The 18,253-nt window shown below is 42.0% G+C and overlaps 1 protein-coding gene across 3 annotated transcripts; it reads right to left on the bottom strand.

The window, feature by feature from the left end:
* Positions 1–5,574: 5,574 nt before the first annotated feature.
* Positions 5,575–16,166, bottom strand: LOC116389394 (cytoplasmic polyadenylation element-binding protein 4-like). 3 transcript variants are annotated; one of them, XM_031858050.1, is made up of 12 exons: positions 16,063–16,166; positions 13,993–15,112; positions 13,774–13,887; positions 12,930–13,023; positions 11,479–11,529; positions 10,270–10,293; positions 9,695–9,871; positions 9,343–9,432; positions 9,115–9,233; positions 8,401–8,515; positions 8,131–8,312; positions 5,575–7,957 (listed from the first exon to the last, which is right to left on the bottom strand). In XM_031858050.1, exons 2-12 carry the CDS (start codon positions 15,055–15,057, stop codon positions 7,730–7,732), a joined length of 2,259 nt encoding a protein of 752 aa, XP_031713910.1. In that variant the 5' UTR covers positions 15,058–15,112; positions 16,063–16,166; the 3' UTR covers positions 5,575–7,729. The 3 variants fall into 3 exon arrangements, with proteins under 3 accessions (XP_031713910.1, XP_031713912.1, XP_031713911.1); XM_031858052.1 differs by having other exon boundaries at positions 12,930–13,020; XM_031858051.1 differs by lacking the exon at positions 16,063–16,166 and adding an exon at positions 15,592–16,048.
* Positions 16,167–18,253: the final 2,087 nt, after the last annotated feature.

The following is an 18,253-nucleotide window of genomic DNA, read 5'->3' as shown; positions in this document are numbered from 1 at the left end:
TAAACTAATCGAAAAACCGAGATAAGCTAGTTTTATATTCGATGATGAAAGGGAGTCATAACTTACGTTAACGTGTGTTACAGCCCGGCTCAAAGGCTGCAACATGAATGGGAGACCAGACGAGTGAAAAGTAATAAATAAACCACATTTATTTAAACATCGAGAGTCAGTATTCAGTAATGTCGGCATGTGTGGAGCGAACTAAACTAAACAGCAGCCGTGAAGAAGAGAGGTCTTTCATGTTGAGACTGTATAGCTGGAACCACAGCGGGCTCAGCGGTGGCTCATCAGCTGACCATCAGCATCCTGAGAGACAAAGAAGAGCCAGCCCACAGGACAAGAAACCCCCAGTGGAGGGGAGGGGTCATCACAGTTGGCTTTAAAAAAAACAAACCCAATATATTGACCTACCCTGCTGTGCAGGCACATTATTGTTCCTGTATAGGTTTGTCCTGCACATGAGATTTCAAGACGTGGGGCGTCTGACACTTTGAATTGGGGCCGGTGGGCTTTTCCCTCAACTTAGCAGAGTCAATTTGATCAATTTAGTCCCTGAACAAAGACAACAAACTGCCTGTCTGAAAGCAACCAGAATGAAAGCGTCTTTCATTTTCTGAAGCTACCTAACCTTCTCTGCATTTGAGTGAGAACTCTGGTGAATGTGTCATGTTGTGTTTAGAGCAGAAAAGGGTAAAACAACGGGCCTCCAAACACAGAGGCAATGAGGCTAATCAATCAAAACATTAACAAACCTGCAGAACAATTTTAAGTAAATTGCCCGTGGTTTAACAGCAATTATACCACTGTTAAAATAATCACAGCCACATGCTGCTCTCAAGCTGATTCAGTAATATATACATTCTGATAAAAACCTCTAGTGACACATTCATCACTGAAACCTTTGATGAACAATGAGAATAAAAAATTATAAAAATCTACACTCAAAATATTCTTCAACTCATAGAGGCACAACACAGGCCACTGTTTGAAACGTAACAAATGTTTATTTTTACATTTTTATCGTGAAAATTATAATCATTAATACAGCGAGGAAGTTGCACCATCAACAGGTACAGAAATGTATTAGTTTCCTGATGTTACTTTAAAATTGACTGGTGAAATGTTTGCGAGCGAGGCGTCAAAAGGAGAGTTCACAGTATGAGAGTATACAGGGTTGTGTGAGCAATAGCTGAAAACTACCACTCAGGTATTTATAGTAGAGGAGCTGGTGCCCTCTGGTGGAGACTTAAGAGGGTTTTATCTGAAATAATATAACGATAATTCCTGCAACATGGTGTACTATGAGTTGTTAAACTCAATATCATTAACAGCAATTCAATCTCATACAACTCAACTTACTGATATTTTACAAAACAGTCGTTTGTAGTACACTGTCAATGTGTACATAATATTCTCTCCATACATTACATAGTACACATTACAGTATGTAGTATACTGCTCTGAAACAGCCTCAGTCGCGTGTGCTGCAGTCACTATACTGTACTCCATTTATGTGTATTTTAACTCACGTAACTGAAAACCTTAATTTGACTTCATCATGAAACTGAGGATGAAACCAGACTGATTTGAATATGGACTCTTTTAATAAAACAACACTGTTAATTGAACATTGTGTAAATGACTGTTCTTTGGCAAATGCATTATATAATATAATATACATATATATACATATACACACACACACGTATAAATGTAGATGAACCACTATTTAATGCCTTGTTGTAACGATGGTTTTAAACATCCCATGCTTAAGGAACTCAATGAATCAACTAGTAGGAACTTTGATGTGAAACTCTGATGAGATCTCTGAGTGAAAGAAGCTCAGTGACCTGCAATGGTTTCAGTCAGTCAGTGGAGCCTCGGCTGACAGTGGCCAGTCTCTGTCGGATAAGCTGGTTCTCCTTCAGCATCTTGGAGATGGTCCTAAGAACTGCAAGCTTGGCCTACCGAGATAGGGGACATATTCCCAGTAAAAGGAGGAGGAAGTAATAAACGATATAGTAGGAAAAGCGCAGGGATTTACTGATAACATTACCAGTCACTCTGTGTGTCCCACAAAGCCTTTGCAGTGTACTATAATCAAAGGCAGCCATCGTTCATTTTCTTTTTTACGCCTGTGCTTTTCCTACTGAGACGTGTCGTATGTCCTCTGTAATAAAGGACTATGGATTTAATAGAAACACAAGATTACTTTGACTTGTATTGGCGAGTATTAAAGTCCAAGTTGAATCATAGTAACATAGTAGTGTGTTATCTAAACAAACATGCTGAATAGGTAAATATCAGATAAAGTACGTAGGCCTCAAAGCCGATGAAAGATAGATCGTTTTGGATTATGACTGGTGGTTGAACTCAAGGTGATTGCGACACACGTGATTAATGTTAACCTCCAAAGACGCTGCAACATACAGTAGTGCTGAAGATAAACAGTGAGCGCGCGTATTAATGCTAATGTTTATCTTTATGAGAGGGTCACACAGCCCAACTTTTTGTCATCTATACACTCATAACGTCCAGTGCCATAGCTCAACGGGGAACTGGTCATATTCAAATTAAGTTACAAAGTGGGCCTAATAAAATGTCACCACATTTCATATGTTTGGTTTGTCATTAAGTTGAAAGGAAAAACAATACACGCAAACATTTTGTAGTTCCATCATGTTGAATTCTTTTGAGTGTATCGTTTTTTCCCATGATGCATTGCACATGTACAGTTTGCATTGGTCCTACCTTCTCCTTCTCGTTTTTTGCTGTGCTGGTGGGTCTTTGGGAGAAGAAGAAAACATCTCTGACAACAGAGTCCGAATCAGTGGCAGCACCTGACATAAAACAAATAAATGAAGAGGTTTCTGACAGTTCAGGCTACAATATGCAATACTAGTTCATAGCTTATTTTTGACTTAGTTCAGCCAACGTGAATAACGCAGGTCTCTGTTTGATATCTAATCGTCTAGCTAGCTACACTATGTATCCAGATATTTTAAGTCAAAGTGATCGGGTTTTTAGATTTTGACCCTTGGAAGGTGATCTAAAATGTTTTCGTGATAATAAGACGGACATGTGTGAAGTAAACTTGAGGTGAAACTGATTTTGGGATGTGGACGCAAAAACAGTTTCATGAAAACAATTTAACGCAATCCTATGCACAGCACACCAAACAAAAAAACATCTTCTTCTTCTTACAAAATCTAATCTAAAAACTTAATTATAGTCATATAGTGTTTCGCAAAGGAAATGTTTCTACAGGGATACTGTACTGGAATGGAGTATTTCTTTTCATATTAATCTTGAGACCGAATACAATGAAGAAATATCTACTTGACCCCAAATCACAGGTCATGGCCTTAGTGTAAACATTACTTCTGAATAATTTAATAAAGTGTGATGTTTCATCCGAGTTTGTTTTATGTGGCTAATTTTAACTATTTCAAAATATATTTTGATGTAAATAAATGAATAATAAGTTTGTTTTTATATATATTTTTACAGGGGCCATCTTTAGTGTATTGTGCTTCTCTTATGTCCACTCAAGACACGCTCGTGCTTATTTTGATGGTTTACTCTGGTCCACAGCAAGCATTACGGAGAGTTAGCTCAGTTAGCTCATTTAAGCTAACCTATTTAAGCTATCATTAACAGCAACATTAGCGTTAATGTTAGAGTTACCTTGTCGGCTCACAGTAGTCTTGGTGTTATTTGCAGCGGGCTCTCCCGTCCATCTTCCCGGTGTGTTGTCCACCTTCTTGTTCAAAGTGCTGTTGACTTTTTGTAGCTTGACTTTTAAAAGGAACCGTTTTTTTCCACCTCTAACGTCACCCATCTTGTTCCCGCGCTTGCCACTCTGGTGCCGAGAGGGGGACTTGGTCTGGGGGGTCCGGTCTACTGTTTGGTCTGGTTGTGGTTCTTCTCTTTGACTGGAGCCCAGCAGTGAGTCAAACCAGGGAACTTGCACCTTTTTAGACATCTTTTCTACCTCACCGTAGCCAACCGTCGGGGAGTCGTTTCTGTCCTGCAGTCCTACTTTGTGCTCGTTGTTCCGCTGTCAGCCAGCAGGGGGCAGTAATCCGGTTAATGTGACCCAGGTGCGATTACACCCTAAAACCTAAACTACAGCAGCTTTCCCACGAAGCAGTGACGTTAATGGAGGAAGTATTACAAAATTTTATAAGTGTAAGTGCAGAAAAATGCCCCATATTAGTGTTACTAATTGTGGTACCATTATAATTGCTGATGCATTAAACTGAAAGTATCATTAAAATATAGCAGTAGCTCAAGGTGTTGCCTTTTTTTAACAAATGTTTATACTGTTACATTAGCTTAATCTATTCACAATGCATCACATTTCATAGCCCTTTAGAAAAATTGTGACGATAAACAGTGGCGTAAAGAGTAAAAATGTTCCCTCATAATTGTAGCAGTATTTTTATGTCATTTAGTTTTATTTTCTATATACTCTATACTAAACATGTCTAGTTGTATTCTGAGTTGAGGTTTGGATGGAGGACTAAACCACTGTTTTTTAGGACCTTCCTGTTGTAATAAGCATTTCAGTACTCTAAATTCAGCCATTGTTAAATGGAATTATGTTTAAGTGTATTGTAGTTGACATTTTGTGGCCTATGTGCATACTTTTAATTAAAAAAAATATACGGATTTTCTTTAGACTAGAGCAGGTTTGTTGGGACAAACGGCAGGCGGTTTAGGTGAGCTCAATAGCACTCACCAAGGCCTGAAATAAGCCTAAGGCTGCCTATAAATACCTATGACCTGATTCAACATAACCCACCAGATGTGCCCAAAAATGCTGTCGCACAACAATAGCATCAGGCGTGAGATTCCCAATTACTATGAAAACCTTCAGGGGGCAAGTTAATAATCACCACTCAGAAAATGAAAAGGGGAAACCATTAATCCTCGTGAATCAACGTTAGGCATAGAATTCTTCCTCACAGCTGTTTTATTCGTTCAACAACTCACATTACAAATACTTCAAATGTATGCATACAGTTACAAACAGTTGGCAGCAAATGAATATATGACATTAGATCTTTGTTTTACTTCAATACTACAAACCAACTATAAAAACTGACGTCTGTATTGTCGCGTAAATTAATCAGGAAGAAAATATAAAAGTTGGAACTTACGTATAAATGTGAAATGACTTAATAAAAATGATATCCAGTAAAAAGAAAAAAAAAAAAGTTAATAAATATAACCGTCCCAGCATACAATTAAAAACTATTGAAATTTTGCAATCAAGTAATACTAACAGACATAATCAATATTTTTTTCATCTGAAAATGTGGAGCACAATACAGCAATTAGAAAAACTAGACACATCAACGAGTTTAACACATCACCCAAAAAAATATAACAAAAATCTGATCAAAATGATAGTTATACATTTCAATTGAAAATATAGCAAATGCTAAATACATTATCGACCTAGTATATACACAATGTTTTCAATCACAGTAGCATGGTAGTAGCAAAATAAGTAAATAAGCACAAAACTAATGTTTAAAAATAAATTCAGGTATAAATTATTATTTTTTTTTTCTTGCAGACATCAGCATGAACAATAGGAAACAAACAATGTAAATGACTGCATGGTTTTTATGAATTAAATGACTTACACTGCGGAGACTTGTTTCTGGAAAGAATAAGTATTGCACATAATGGCTCAAAGTTAACTTGCAACATTAAATCACATTCAGGTTATGTCCCAAAGCATGCCACATCACAAAGGGGGTCAAGTGATCAAGTCTCCTCACCTATGTCCTACTGAGTGTCCTCTACGTTACAAAACGCATCCAAAGTGTTGTCACTGTGTAGATTGCATAAACATCATGTCTGTGTAAGGAAGGCAGACTCCATCATGTAAAGAGAGGCTACAAGAGAGGTGATCTCAAAGAGACAAGGAAAGGAAAGTTAAAAAGGAAAAAGGAGATCTAGTGCATTACATTAGGTCCTGCATTAACACTAGCCATGTTATTTCTGTATTACATTACGCATGCCAAGAATAAGTAGAACTTACAGGCAGTCCCAGAAAGAGGATCTAAATATTCAAACAGCTGATACCCACTCCGGTGATAGAAGGGAAGATTTCACATTGACCAAAGCCAAAACATTTACCCTATTGATAATCTTATTGACCACACCTAGGAGCGAAATATCAGAATATACTTTCAAGACTATCAAAATCAGTTTAGAAAGGTCTTGTCATGCCTTAGGATCCTGTAATTATGTGTATTAGGACAGAGGAGAATCCATATATGACTGGCTAATGATAGCCTCGGTTTTTTTGTAATATATCTACAGAATCACACCAATGCACCAGACAATTTTCAGATTTACCAGCACTTAAATATATAAAAGCTAATTGAAAATTATATTAATATCATTCATTTTCTTTTTTAAATTAAGTTTACCATAAATGCAGATCTCTTAGTAACAAAGGTACAAAATTATTTTTCACCAAGTGAAAAAAATGAGGTATTGCAAAAGGAGTTCTCCCATCTGTGAAAAATGTGCCTAAAATGACTATTGAAAAAAATATTTAGAAAAGTAGTGCATAATAAATGTATATATGTTCATGACAAAATAATCAGCTATAAAACACTGTACAAAAATCAGCAGGCCATGTATAAAATAATATCTTTATCTCTGTGACAGCAAATTCTAGCTACTACCATATCCAACCACAACACTTGTGATAGAAGCTCCAGTCATGGTAGAGCGTGCAGTGGTACACCATGAGGACAGCTCAGGGAGACTGGACTGTGCGTTCCCATTAGTTTGTACTACATTAGCATGTTAGCTTCCAGTGCTAATATCCCTGACAATATAAAGTGAGCAAATACTACTGCCAATACCTGAGCCCTGAGGGCCGTGTCTTTATTAGCCGACACCCACAAACCGAAACTCCAGACAACTCCAGCCTCGTCCTCCGCCGAATGACGAGAGGACGGAACATTATCCTGAAAACCCTCAGATCAACATCTGCTTTTTGATGATGCGTTTTCGGCCAATCTTTGGTTTGCCCTTTCTGGTTACAAAGTGTCGACTTTTAAACCAAAAACCTAAAAACTCATGCCAGCAATCGAAACGCATGTGCCAGACTGAGGGGAGATTTTGTTTTGTGACGTGGCCAGATGCTATACACTGAGCTTCTTGAGAAACTCAGCCGTCCCACCGTCTGAAACGGTGTCCCTCCTCTGTTCAACCCAACCATTTGCACTCAACCTTTGGTAAATGGTACAGCTGTTCTCTAATCCTGCAAGCAAAAAAGTAAGAAAATGCACCCTTCTTAAACTCAAATTCCATAGTTAGTATACTGATTTAGGTATGATGAACCTCACTTAAATTTTTATGTTACTCTTGACAACAAATGTAAGCAGCTTTGCCAGCTAACACGAAAAGAAAGTACAGTCAAGTCAGAAAACATCTAAATCCAAATCTAATGCATCCATATGCTTCATGCACACTTAAAGTCAAAACATAAATGGGATTTCACTCTCTTAGCATTTACTTCTTTTAGAAGGCCCAATTAAAATAAAATAAAAAAATAAATTAAGTTTCTTTGTTTTTTAATTAAAAGAAAAGTGCATTTATTTTTCATATCGTAGCCCGTACCCCTTCCCTTATTACCCCCTTCCTTTCGATCCCTCCCCCATCCTGCATCGTCTCCCTCCCTCGCCCTCTCGCCTCAGTTCCAGCGGAAGGAGATGTGTCGAGGTCGGTCCCCGCCCTCTTTCACCAGCGGCTTGTGGAACTCGCGTCCGGCCCGGGAGTGGATGGCTGCCCAGCAGTACTCGCAGTAGTACTGCAGACAGGTTACGTTGGCGCAGAAGAAAGGGGCAAACTTCCCGCCACAGCGGGTGCCCTGGCACTCATCACACAGCTGGTCGTCCAGGACATATGGCTTCACTTCCACCTGAGAAAGAAGAGACGAAATGGACGACGGCAAAACTGTTAAAATGGAAGTCGAGGAAAACTTTGAACGCACGCACGGCAGCATGTCGGATAGGTTTAAATGAATATTTTATGAACATCCACTCTGCATTTTTAAAGATAGTATAGGACGCTGCAAACATCAGAGGGACTCACCCGTTTATCAATCTCCCCGTGCTGCAGTTGAACAAATCGGGCACTGATGGCTGCAATGTAGCTTTGCTGATTAGAGAAGGCTACTCGCCCCGCCCCTTTAGGATACTTTAGTTCAGGGTCTGTGTCGATCCCAGCGTAACACACTCCCCCATACAGACGGTCCATGATCATGGCGAGTTCCACTGGGAGAGCAATGCACAATGCCATTAATGGGATCAAAACAACACCTTAGAATGAAACGCATTTTAGTGGGTCAGCGCACACGCTTACCTGCACGCAGGGGACGAGGGACACCTCCTACAAAGATAGTTTTCCTGGGGTCCAATGGCTGAGAGCCGTCCATCACAAAGTCACTGTCGTTTAGGTTCCAGGGCCGGATCTGGACCTGCAAAAACAAATTTCCTCTCAGTTAGGCCTTACTCATACATTGGATTGTGAAAATAAAAGCAGCTTGTTGCTCATGTAATATGGATTAACACATTTCTTTGGTTCCTTTTGACTGCTATTGCAGGATGTTGTTGTTGTTGGCGGTGGCGGCGGCAGCGGCTGGGGATTTATACATAAAGCCTCTGCAATGATGGTGAAATACTGAAGATGTTGAGGTAAGGGAAAGTATACTGCAACAGCTACATAAAAGTACATAATAACTGAAGAAATAAACTGAAATGAGCCTTCAGTTACTCAAGATTAGTACTTTACATGGTTACCAGTGTGGTTTTCAATAACGTTTGGAAGAGAAAATAAGCAGTGCACTAAACCTACAGGATACATCTGATGGATTACCTCACCAACGCCATCCTTTGGGCAAACAAAACAAACGGAGCTGAACTTCCCTTTCTAGTTTTCTAAGACACAATAACCAGACACACTGAAACAAAGAAGGCCCGTGTGAGTCTACGATTTTAACAGTCGTGTTAAAGTTCTGTACATGCCGGGCACGACAGATAGCGAGCATGTAGCAGCTAAACGGAACAACACACTCACGGGCTTGTCTTTGATGGTGGGGCTGGAGACACACAGGTACAGCTTGCCGTCCTCCTGAATGCAGGCATCAATCAGGGCCTGAACAGAGCTCTCGTCTTGAAACAGCAGGAATGCATATCCTGGAAAGGTTGGACGACAGAACAATGAGTGTGCACAAATACGCATCATCACCGCGCTGTAGAGTCAACACGCTGGCGGAAAACATAACGTTCGACTGGTTTGACTCACCTTTCGGTGGGAAATAGGACTTGCTCTCTGCCTTGTGAGGCCAGTCAACAAACAAGTGACCGAATCGGCGGAAACTGGCAGTAATTTCATCTGAAATAATGAACCCAAAACCATCAGTAACGGCATTTTGTGTTGCCCTAAAATCAAATTACATTTAGAGTTGTATATACAGTTTAGCTGAATGGACGCACTAAAAGGTGGAACATTACAAAATGTGTGACATTTACATCACTTTCCAATCAGTTGTCACAAGTGACAGTAAAAATGTATATATACATTTTTTTTTTACATATATTTTGCTCTACAACAACGTAGATTAAAAGCATCCTCTGCAGCCATAACGTGTCTTTACCTTCATCTATGTCTGGGGGCAGCCCGCCAACAAACACTTTGCGTGAATAGCGCTCTACGCGTTCACCGTTGAGGTGGGGGAAACAGTGGGCTGACCCGAGGCCAGTGAGCCCCTGGTCGCCGGACTCGTCCTCTCCAAAGGAGCGCTCATCCTCCATTGGGAACAGAGACGAATGGCCTGGTGGAGGAAACTATCTGGATTACACATATTGGTTCACCACCAGGGAGGTTGAACCACAATATTGCAGTATTAATGAGCAGGGAATTTAATTAGACGTAAATAAATTAATACATACACACACACACACACACACACACACACACACACACACACACACACACACACACACACACACACACACACACTTCACCGTGTGTGTGTAACACTACTACAACTCTGGAAGGCTACAGAAGAAGGAGCTTAAACCCTGAATTATTCAAAAGCAGGATAATCAGTGACACTGAACAACGGAGCAGACAAACACAGAGGCAACACCACAGAGTTAACATTTCAGGGGTCACCACTGCGTTCTAGAAATCACATTGAAGAAATCAAGACGTATTCACAAGCTTTACCTCGTCTTCTGCCATAACTTCTTGCTGCATGTAAAACACAAAACACGTTGATATGGCTTTTTGAAAAAACGCACAAAATAAGAACAGCAAGTAAAACACCGTCAGGGCTTGAAATTAAATCCGTTAGATCAGCTAACAAAATGGCGACTACTTTAAAGTAATAACTAGAATTTCCACCAGCCAAAGTACTTTATCAAATGTATCCATTTAAACCTTTAGGGGGAAAAATAGACATGAATCCATTTAAACCATTTCCTCCAGTATCCATAAAATACACTTGATACCAGATTGGTATCAGTACATCTATACATTGTATGAACTAGAGACGGGAGCATCATGGCACATGATTATACCCCACAGTTACTCCACATATGTATGAAGAAACACTGAATCACGGTCTTTGAAAATAAAATGCTCATTATTATGTATAAAAGAATTTTTCAACATCACTACAAAAATAAATATAACTTACAAATGTACATTATCTGCCTCTGACAACATACTTGCGGTATCATGCGTTTACTCTCTGCTGTATCTGAACCTCTGACAACAATATTTATTTCTTACTTGAAGAAGCCGGTCTGGTCATATTTCAGTCAGACATTTTGGTCGTGTGTCACAGCGACTACCACAGCACTTTAGACGGGTAAAAACACGCAACATGACTTAAGGCAGAATGAGTAGGATTTTCCTAAAGAACAATGTCTAGACTCATACAAAAATAATCCCTCTCAGTCATCACTTATGCCCTCTGCCTGTACGTTCTTATTGTGCTGTATTCAGGACATTCCTGGGCACTGACCTCTGAGAAAAAAAAACTAAAAAAAAAAACGTATTGACCAGGTGCCATTTTGTAAGCACGCACCCAAGAGGAATCTACAAAGATGGTGGACACGGCCGTGGAAAAACCCCAACTATCACCCTAAAAACAGTCAGGCGGCGTGCTCCTCTGGTGCCGCTGCGCTAGGAGGAAGGCCCAACTTTAAATGTTGCCTTTACAAACATCAAATCCAACTTATTCTGCCTTTAAGTGAGTTTTTGTTTGAGCTCTGTGTGATTATGTGAAATCCAGAGGTTTCCCTTCTTATTTTATGTGAGCTCATCGAATTCCTATCAATGAAGAACCGAATTTTGTACCCCGACTTGCGTTATAAATCATTAATTTCAAGCCCTGACTGCTGCATATTAGTATGCACGTCATTTACATACCGTTCATAGGCAGAGGCCCGTCTCCACCCTGGTGAGAGAAGCTGTAGCGTCCTACATGACAAAAAACAGGAGGCCTCAGAACAACATGTCATGACATTTAACTCCTTTCCCTTACGTTTAGATTTCTCCCCAACCCATTGAAGGTACGTTGTTTTCTAGATTGTTTCTGTGCCCATAAGAAAAGGACCCTGACAGCAGCCACATTTGGGTAAATAATGAACTCTGCAGACAAACCAAATAGTGCTTCAAATGTAGCTCAGCTTATTCTTACATGTGCCTGTTAGTGCGATATCATGCTAGAAAAATACTGAAGTTCTTGTAAGAGTGGCCAACATGTTTTTGATCTCATCTAACTCTCAATAATAAGAGTCTACACAGCAGAAATGCAGCAGGCGATTGTTATCATGAGTTACGGAGAAAGAGACAGTAATGTACTGTAATGCAAGACTGCACTGTCACTAATCTGAGAGGGTCTCATTCATAATATGTTCACCTGATTTAAGTACAACATACGTGTACCGACACGAAAACAATACTTTTTGAGAGGTACAACCATCTTCCTCTACAAGACCCTCGTCACTGGACAAGAGAAGCCATATTCATCCAAGATGAATAGTTTAAACTTAAGCAGCCGTCAAAGCACAAATTTGCCTGCATGATCTAAAACGGGAAGAATTTTGATTTACATTAGGAACTATATGATCAAAGAATCTACCCAGACATGCAATGCCAGCTTTTGGTACTTTTTAACTGCTGTGTACACATTGTGGTCGACACTTAAGACGTATTGATGGTTGACATCCATGTGTGCTGACGCTGCATTTAAATCACAGTCTAATGAAGTTAAGAGGAAAACATATACACAGGGACATATACTGGTGGTGTCCAATATTAAAATATATATTTTATATTATACATTTTCCGTGGCCACAGTGTGAGAGAGACTATCATAAATATTTAAAAGTAACATTGTATACCTGGTGCTGGGAATCTAACCTCAGCAGTGTAGCATCCTTTCATCCTTATCAAAGCCGAGGTATCATATTGGCACAAATATATTGAAAGAGTTTGAATGATACCCAGCCCGACATAAACTACTATTACACTGCACAAAATGTAAATTTGATGAAGCTCTTAAATATTTGTTTTTTGGTGGTGCCATTAGTAAGTTAGTTATGGGCTGTTGCAAGAAAAACAAAAGTCTCAAAATCATATCACATGCAACTGTATTAAAGTAGAAGTGTAATCACAAGTGCACACAGTCGTTGGGACCCTAATAGCAGCATGCATTGTTCAAACTGAAGTCCTGCTGTCAAGACAGTCAGTTGGCAGCATTGTGAAAAAACACTTTCTTCTTGCTGGGAAATACGCGCAACAAACTGCTGTATTTATCGACAGCCAGCGGTGAGGAAGCGTATCCTTTCCTCACTTTCGCTAGTGTGGGAACTAACCTTTCAAAGAATCCTGCTCAGCCCTCATAATGTCAATCAGGGAGTTCTCCAGAGAGTGCATACTAAAACCATCAAAGGAGCGTGTTCTCTCCTGCTGAAAGAGAGGAAGACAACAATTAGCCTCCTCGTTTCCCACATCGCCATCTAAAGCTGCAGGAGCCCCGACAGTTTGCCATGATGCTAATAAAAACTGCAGAGAATATCCCCCGCAGAGAGGTTCAGCGGAAGGCACTGTAAACAGAAAATGGAGCCCAGAGTATGTTAAACAAAATCTGCATATCTCTGCAATCACATCACATTTTCCGCTCTGTCCGATAGCATTATAAAAAGAAGATATGCTACTCATGGTGCTAAAACATGCATCCTTCCACTTCCACCGATTTTCAGATCAATACAAATTCTAATTGAATATTCTGAGGTAAAAAGAAATACAAGCATTTAAAACATTTTACACAAAACACCCCAAAAAAAAAAAAAAACCTATGATGAGTAATACATAACACAAGAGAGTGCTTCACTGGGAATCTAAATGGGTTGCGAGCATGCAAAGCTGCAGAGGAGCACAAGACTTCTCAAATCAGGACAAGAGGAAGGCCATGTGATCAGAGCAGACGATAACATGCAATGATCTAGATAAGAACCGAGCACACACAATAAGTTTCAATTCATCCGTTTAGTTGGCTTCATTGTCACGCGTCCGGTTTTGCTCGGTGGTATATTTATTGCATTTGATACAGCCGAGTCAATATCATTTACCCCTGGAGGACACACTGAAACTGAACTAGTCTTAGGCTGGTGTTTGAGGGATTTGCTAGGTCTGATGCCTCGTAGAACTGAGTATTACCTGTGATATGCTCGCCTGGAAAGGGTAGACACTGTCACTGCGGCTCATGCTGTCCTCCACCCAGCCCTTGTGATTGAAACCAGAGCTATTTCTGGGGAACTTCTGAGATGGAACCTGTAGGACAGTCGGATGAGTTTCATACACGCATTCATGTCAGTTATTGCAAAAATCTGGTAAGATAAATTAGTGCATGAGATGAGTCATGACAATTATATCTACCTGATTGTTGGGGAACGACTTCTTCAGCGGGGAGATGGAGCTAAGACCCGTCATCCCTCCACCGACCACACGCCTGTACTCCCGGACACCCTGCGTGCCCCCCCAGCCACCGTACCCACCAGGGCTCCAGGAGGTGGATGTGGGAGTGGAGGGACTCTGGTAGCTTCCCCATGGTGAAGGGGGTTTGCTCTGGGCAGGAGTGAGGTGGGGCAGCTGGGTAAACGGCCCAGTGCGATGGGGATGCGGAGGGAAAGAGGGCTGGGTTGGATGAGGGCTAGCTGGGGAGCGTCTGTGCTGCTGTGGGACCCCCTGACCGTGGGGGTGGTAGTGCTGGGGGTGAGGTGTGGGTGGGTGGTGCTGCGAGACTGGGCCGATCTGCGGGGAGAAACTACCTCCGCCTCCAAAGCCAGGCGCGGCGTGGTGGGAGAAGTTCTGGAACAGCATGGCAGGTCCGTTGGCGTTGGAGCTAGTTGGGCCGAAGAACCCTCCGACGTCTTCCCCGACCACTGGAGACTGGTTGGACGGGACAGCAGGGGACCAGTTGTTAAAACTGGTCAGCGAAGATGAGGAGGCGGTGGACTGTGCACAGCTTGTACCCATTCCCAGGCTGTCCTGGTAGTCGAACCCGCTTAGCACAGGGGACTCCATCCTCAGCTTCTCCTTTCCACCGCTGCTCTCCAAGGAACCCTTCTCCAATTGGCCATCTTCAGGAAGAGCTCCCTCGAGCTCTCCTAGGCCTCCCACAGCCTCCTGCTGGCCCGGGGACAGGGCCTGAGGCTGGGTCTGGACCTGAGACTTCTCCTGCATGTCCTGGAGGTCCAAGGCCTTGGACTTATCTGACTCGAGAATGTCATCTTGCATGTTACTGTGTTGGGCTACGGCAGGGAACAGCCAAGCACTGCCCCCATTGGTGGAGCAGGTGTTGTTTACGAAGGAAGGGGGGCTGGGGGGGTTGGAGGGGTGGTGAGGGTGCTGTGGTTGGAGGTGAGGAGGGATCCTTACAGGGAAAGCAGATTTATTACCGCTGCTGTTCTTCACCAGAACTCCAAACCCGTAGTCTCCCATTTAGGACACCCAGTAGATCTTCAATTCACTTTTGGCTGTCACCGTCTTCTTTATCCTAAAATGTGGGTTGAGGAGGGGCAGGGAATGGGTAACAAAAAGCATAGGGCTGTTACAGCTCAAGTTGATCTGGCCTACAAAAAAAAAAAAAAAAAACAAGCCTCGCCATACCCTGTGAATGTGCTTAGGCTGCACCCTGTCTGGTCTTGTGATGTAATCAATGAGATTAAATCATTGACTCGCTGGGCCATGGGAGGCCTGGACGAAATATTACACTCGAATAGCTGGCAGCCAACCACGGAAAACACCCACCCGAACCAGCGCAGGCAGCTAACAGCCGGGGCCGGTGGAGCTGACGTCTCTAAAGGTCGTTACGCAGCTAGCAGCGAGCTAACAGCTGCTCCGCCACCTTCCATGTGTCCTATTAAAATCATGCAGATCCCAGCAGTCCATTTTTTAAATGTACTGCTCTATGCGCTACAGTGCACCCGTGAAAAGCACCAAGCGCTGTGTTGGCTCGCAAGCACGGACACTTACCGAATAATCCTCCTTTTTCAGCGATGACCTCCTCATACGCGACCATTTAAACACAGGGAAATGTTGATGACGTCTCGTGTCTGCTCTGAACCGGAGGGTATACTTCCCTTCACCGAGCCGCTACGCTAGGATAATAGCCGACACCGCAGAGACGCTGTAGCATATTTGCAAACCAGCTGGGAGGCAATAAATTAATTCACTGGCTACAACGTCATCGACATTTCATAAGTACACGACAGCGCTGCCAACGACACGACGGTGGAAATTTCCAGGACTTGTGTGGTTAGAAACGGTGCAGCGTTGTGGCTCTTTAGACGACCTCGTCTGTTTCGTGTCCTGTATGTTCAATGTCACACAGCCTACCAAACCCTGTCATCATTTATACGTCTGGAAATAACGCAACGCAACCTCGACGGCTGTTCTAATGCATCGAGGAACATGTGTAATCGGTAACATGTCGGGTATAGCTACCTTCAGTTCGGCGTCATGATCTTATCGTTTAGATGTTGCCATATTTTAGCGTTTTCCCTTTTTCTGCATTTCTTAGGCAGCCGGTGTAAATGGTCTCTTCTCTCTTCTAGATGACAGCTGGACCAGTCGGGAGACACTTCCGTCTACAAGCCCCGCCCTCTCCATCAGCCACCAGCCACTGTGTGTCAGGATTTCCCTCAAAAGCCCCGCCCACTTTACTAAAGTCTGACATGTGATTGGGTGTTTGCCGTGAGGTCACGCCCATAGCACTCCGTCTCAATGAATGGCACATGCACTCCAAACCTTCTCCTCCCAAATAAGGATGCCTTGAAATCAATGGGAGGAGTTGATGTAACGTAAGGAAAACACATAAAGGATCCAGGGAAATGTTTATCTAAACCCTCAACCAAGACTTTAAAAAAAGCCATTTTAATACAAGAGTACCGTAGGCCAATGGAATGCAAAGGGTTAAAACCCAAGCGTTAGTAGTGGTATTTGCATTTAAACCAAATGCAGATAAGTTAATTTGACTAAGCAATTGTTTTTTCCCCTCCACCTCAGCCTACAGCATTTGTCTAGTTGTGCCATGTTGTGTATCAAACAGGCCCTGCAAAAGAAATGCATTAGATTGATATTGATGGAAGACAGATTGACAAATAGATCCTCATGTTTGATTTGGTTGAACTGTTATAACCCGAGTCCATAGCAAAGTACTGCACAGCAATCTCATTAAAATAAGCTGCTGCTATTTTCAGTATACATAATCAAGTTTAAGAGCTCTATTAATTTTCCTTTGGTCAGATCTGTGCAGCGCTCTGATCATACCATCATATCATACCATCACATGGTGTAATACAGATAGTATCTTTAGGACATACAATATGATCTTCCTCATCTGATGTCTACTAGCAAGCCAGAACCTCAAATAGATGTGCTCTCTCTTTTGTTGAAGCCAATTCATTAACAGCTTAATGATCCTTCACCAAGAGAGGAAAGAGTATCCTTTTCAATAGAAGTACTACTGCTAGACCTACAGTATACATTACGCAGGTGGGAGTACAATTACTTGTGTTAAAGCTACCCAAGAAAAAGGGACTCATTTAGACAGTCCTAGTAAACACTGCTGGGTCCTGTGTCATATTAACATGAACTTGAGCAACAAATTCCTGTGCAGGTCAGTAATGTTGTTTTGAATGTCGACCATTTTGTCTGTGAGAGCATGAGCAAAGGTTGCCTTATTTAGACAAGGAGTTTCAAAGCCAGTTCAAATAGAATACCTTCATGATTTTGCCACATCACCACAAGGATAGGCCGTCTGATAGATGTAGGCCGTCAGGTGACTTTTTTCTCTTAACGCAATTTGACTGCAATCCCTCATCAAAATGAAAAAAGCTTGACATACTGGTTTTACCATGTACTAAAAAGTATCTGAAAGAGATAGTCAGTTCCTGTCACTTTCCAGAGGCTTGCTTGTTGAGTCAGTCTTGTTAACATAGTCTCCCTGTCCCCCAAGGCAGACCCACCCTTCATTTGTATACTGTAGTAGCACACCCCACCCCTCTCCTATGTGCAGCAGGGCCTGTCGGGGTGGTTTAACGACACACACAGCAGAGTATCTTGAGCTTCTTTAAAAATAACAGACTGCTGGTTCACGTATTACTGGTTTGATGATATTGTCAGGCCAATATCTACCAACTCAGCAAACCAGTGGTAGCTATGGCACTCTGTTGACTTTAATACCAGTTAGTACACTGTATGTTGTAGGTTGCGAGTCTGAATGTGTGTCGGGCTCCACCATCTTATGTGTGCTGCTGCCTGCTGTAGTTCTTTTGAGGCGGACAGTAATTTGAGCACAGTGAGTTGCGTCAGCGTTTTCTTCCCTGAGAGCAACTCGCTCTGTATTCCCCAGTGAAACTGAGCTTTGCTGATTAGGTTCCACTTATTTTATGCAGTTTGTTGTTCCAACTTCAGGTAAATATAGGACATTGATCTTTCTGATGCTCAACAGGAGACAGAAGCGGGGTGCACCCGTTCACCCTGTGTGGTTCTTTAATGATTCATCCATGGAACTTAGGCACCCAGTCATTAATTCATTAGTTCAGACTGGAGCACGGGGCAGATGTTCACAAAGCACCCCGGGCCGGCTATCTCGGGTTTCTCTTCTCAGAAGCGCCGTCTCTCTCTGCTGCTC

This window comes from Anarrhichthys ocellatus, unplaced genomic scaffold (assembly GCF_004355925.1).
Source record: "Anarrhichthys ocellatus isolate YVR2014 unplaced genomic scaffold, GSC_Weel_1.0 scaffold19, whole genome shotgun sequence".
NCBI classification, from domain to species: Eukaryota; Metazoa; Chordata; class Actinopteri; order Perciformes; family Anarhichadidae; genus Anarrhichthys; species Anarrhichthys ocellatus.
The sequence above is the reverse complement of the archived record's forward strand: the minus strand, read 5'-3'. Positions and strand labels throughout refer to the sequence as shown.

Excerpts from the sequence above, each read along its gene's own strand:
- LOC116389394 (XM_031858050.1), bottom strand. The coding sequence starts at position 15,057 with ATGGGAGACTACGGGTTTGGAGTTCTGGTGAAGAACAGCAGCGGTAAT. Across the intron at positions 11,530-12,929 it reads TGAGCAGGATTCTTTGAAAG|GACGCTACAGCTTCTCTCAC; the intron begins GTTAGTTCCCAC and ends TTTGTCATGTAG. Across the intron at positions 8,516-9,114 it reads CCACCATCAAAGACAAGCCC|GTCCAGATCCGGCCCTGGAA; the intron begins GTGAGTGTGTTG and ends TTGTTTTTGCAG.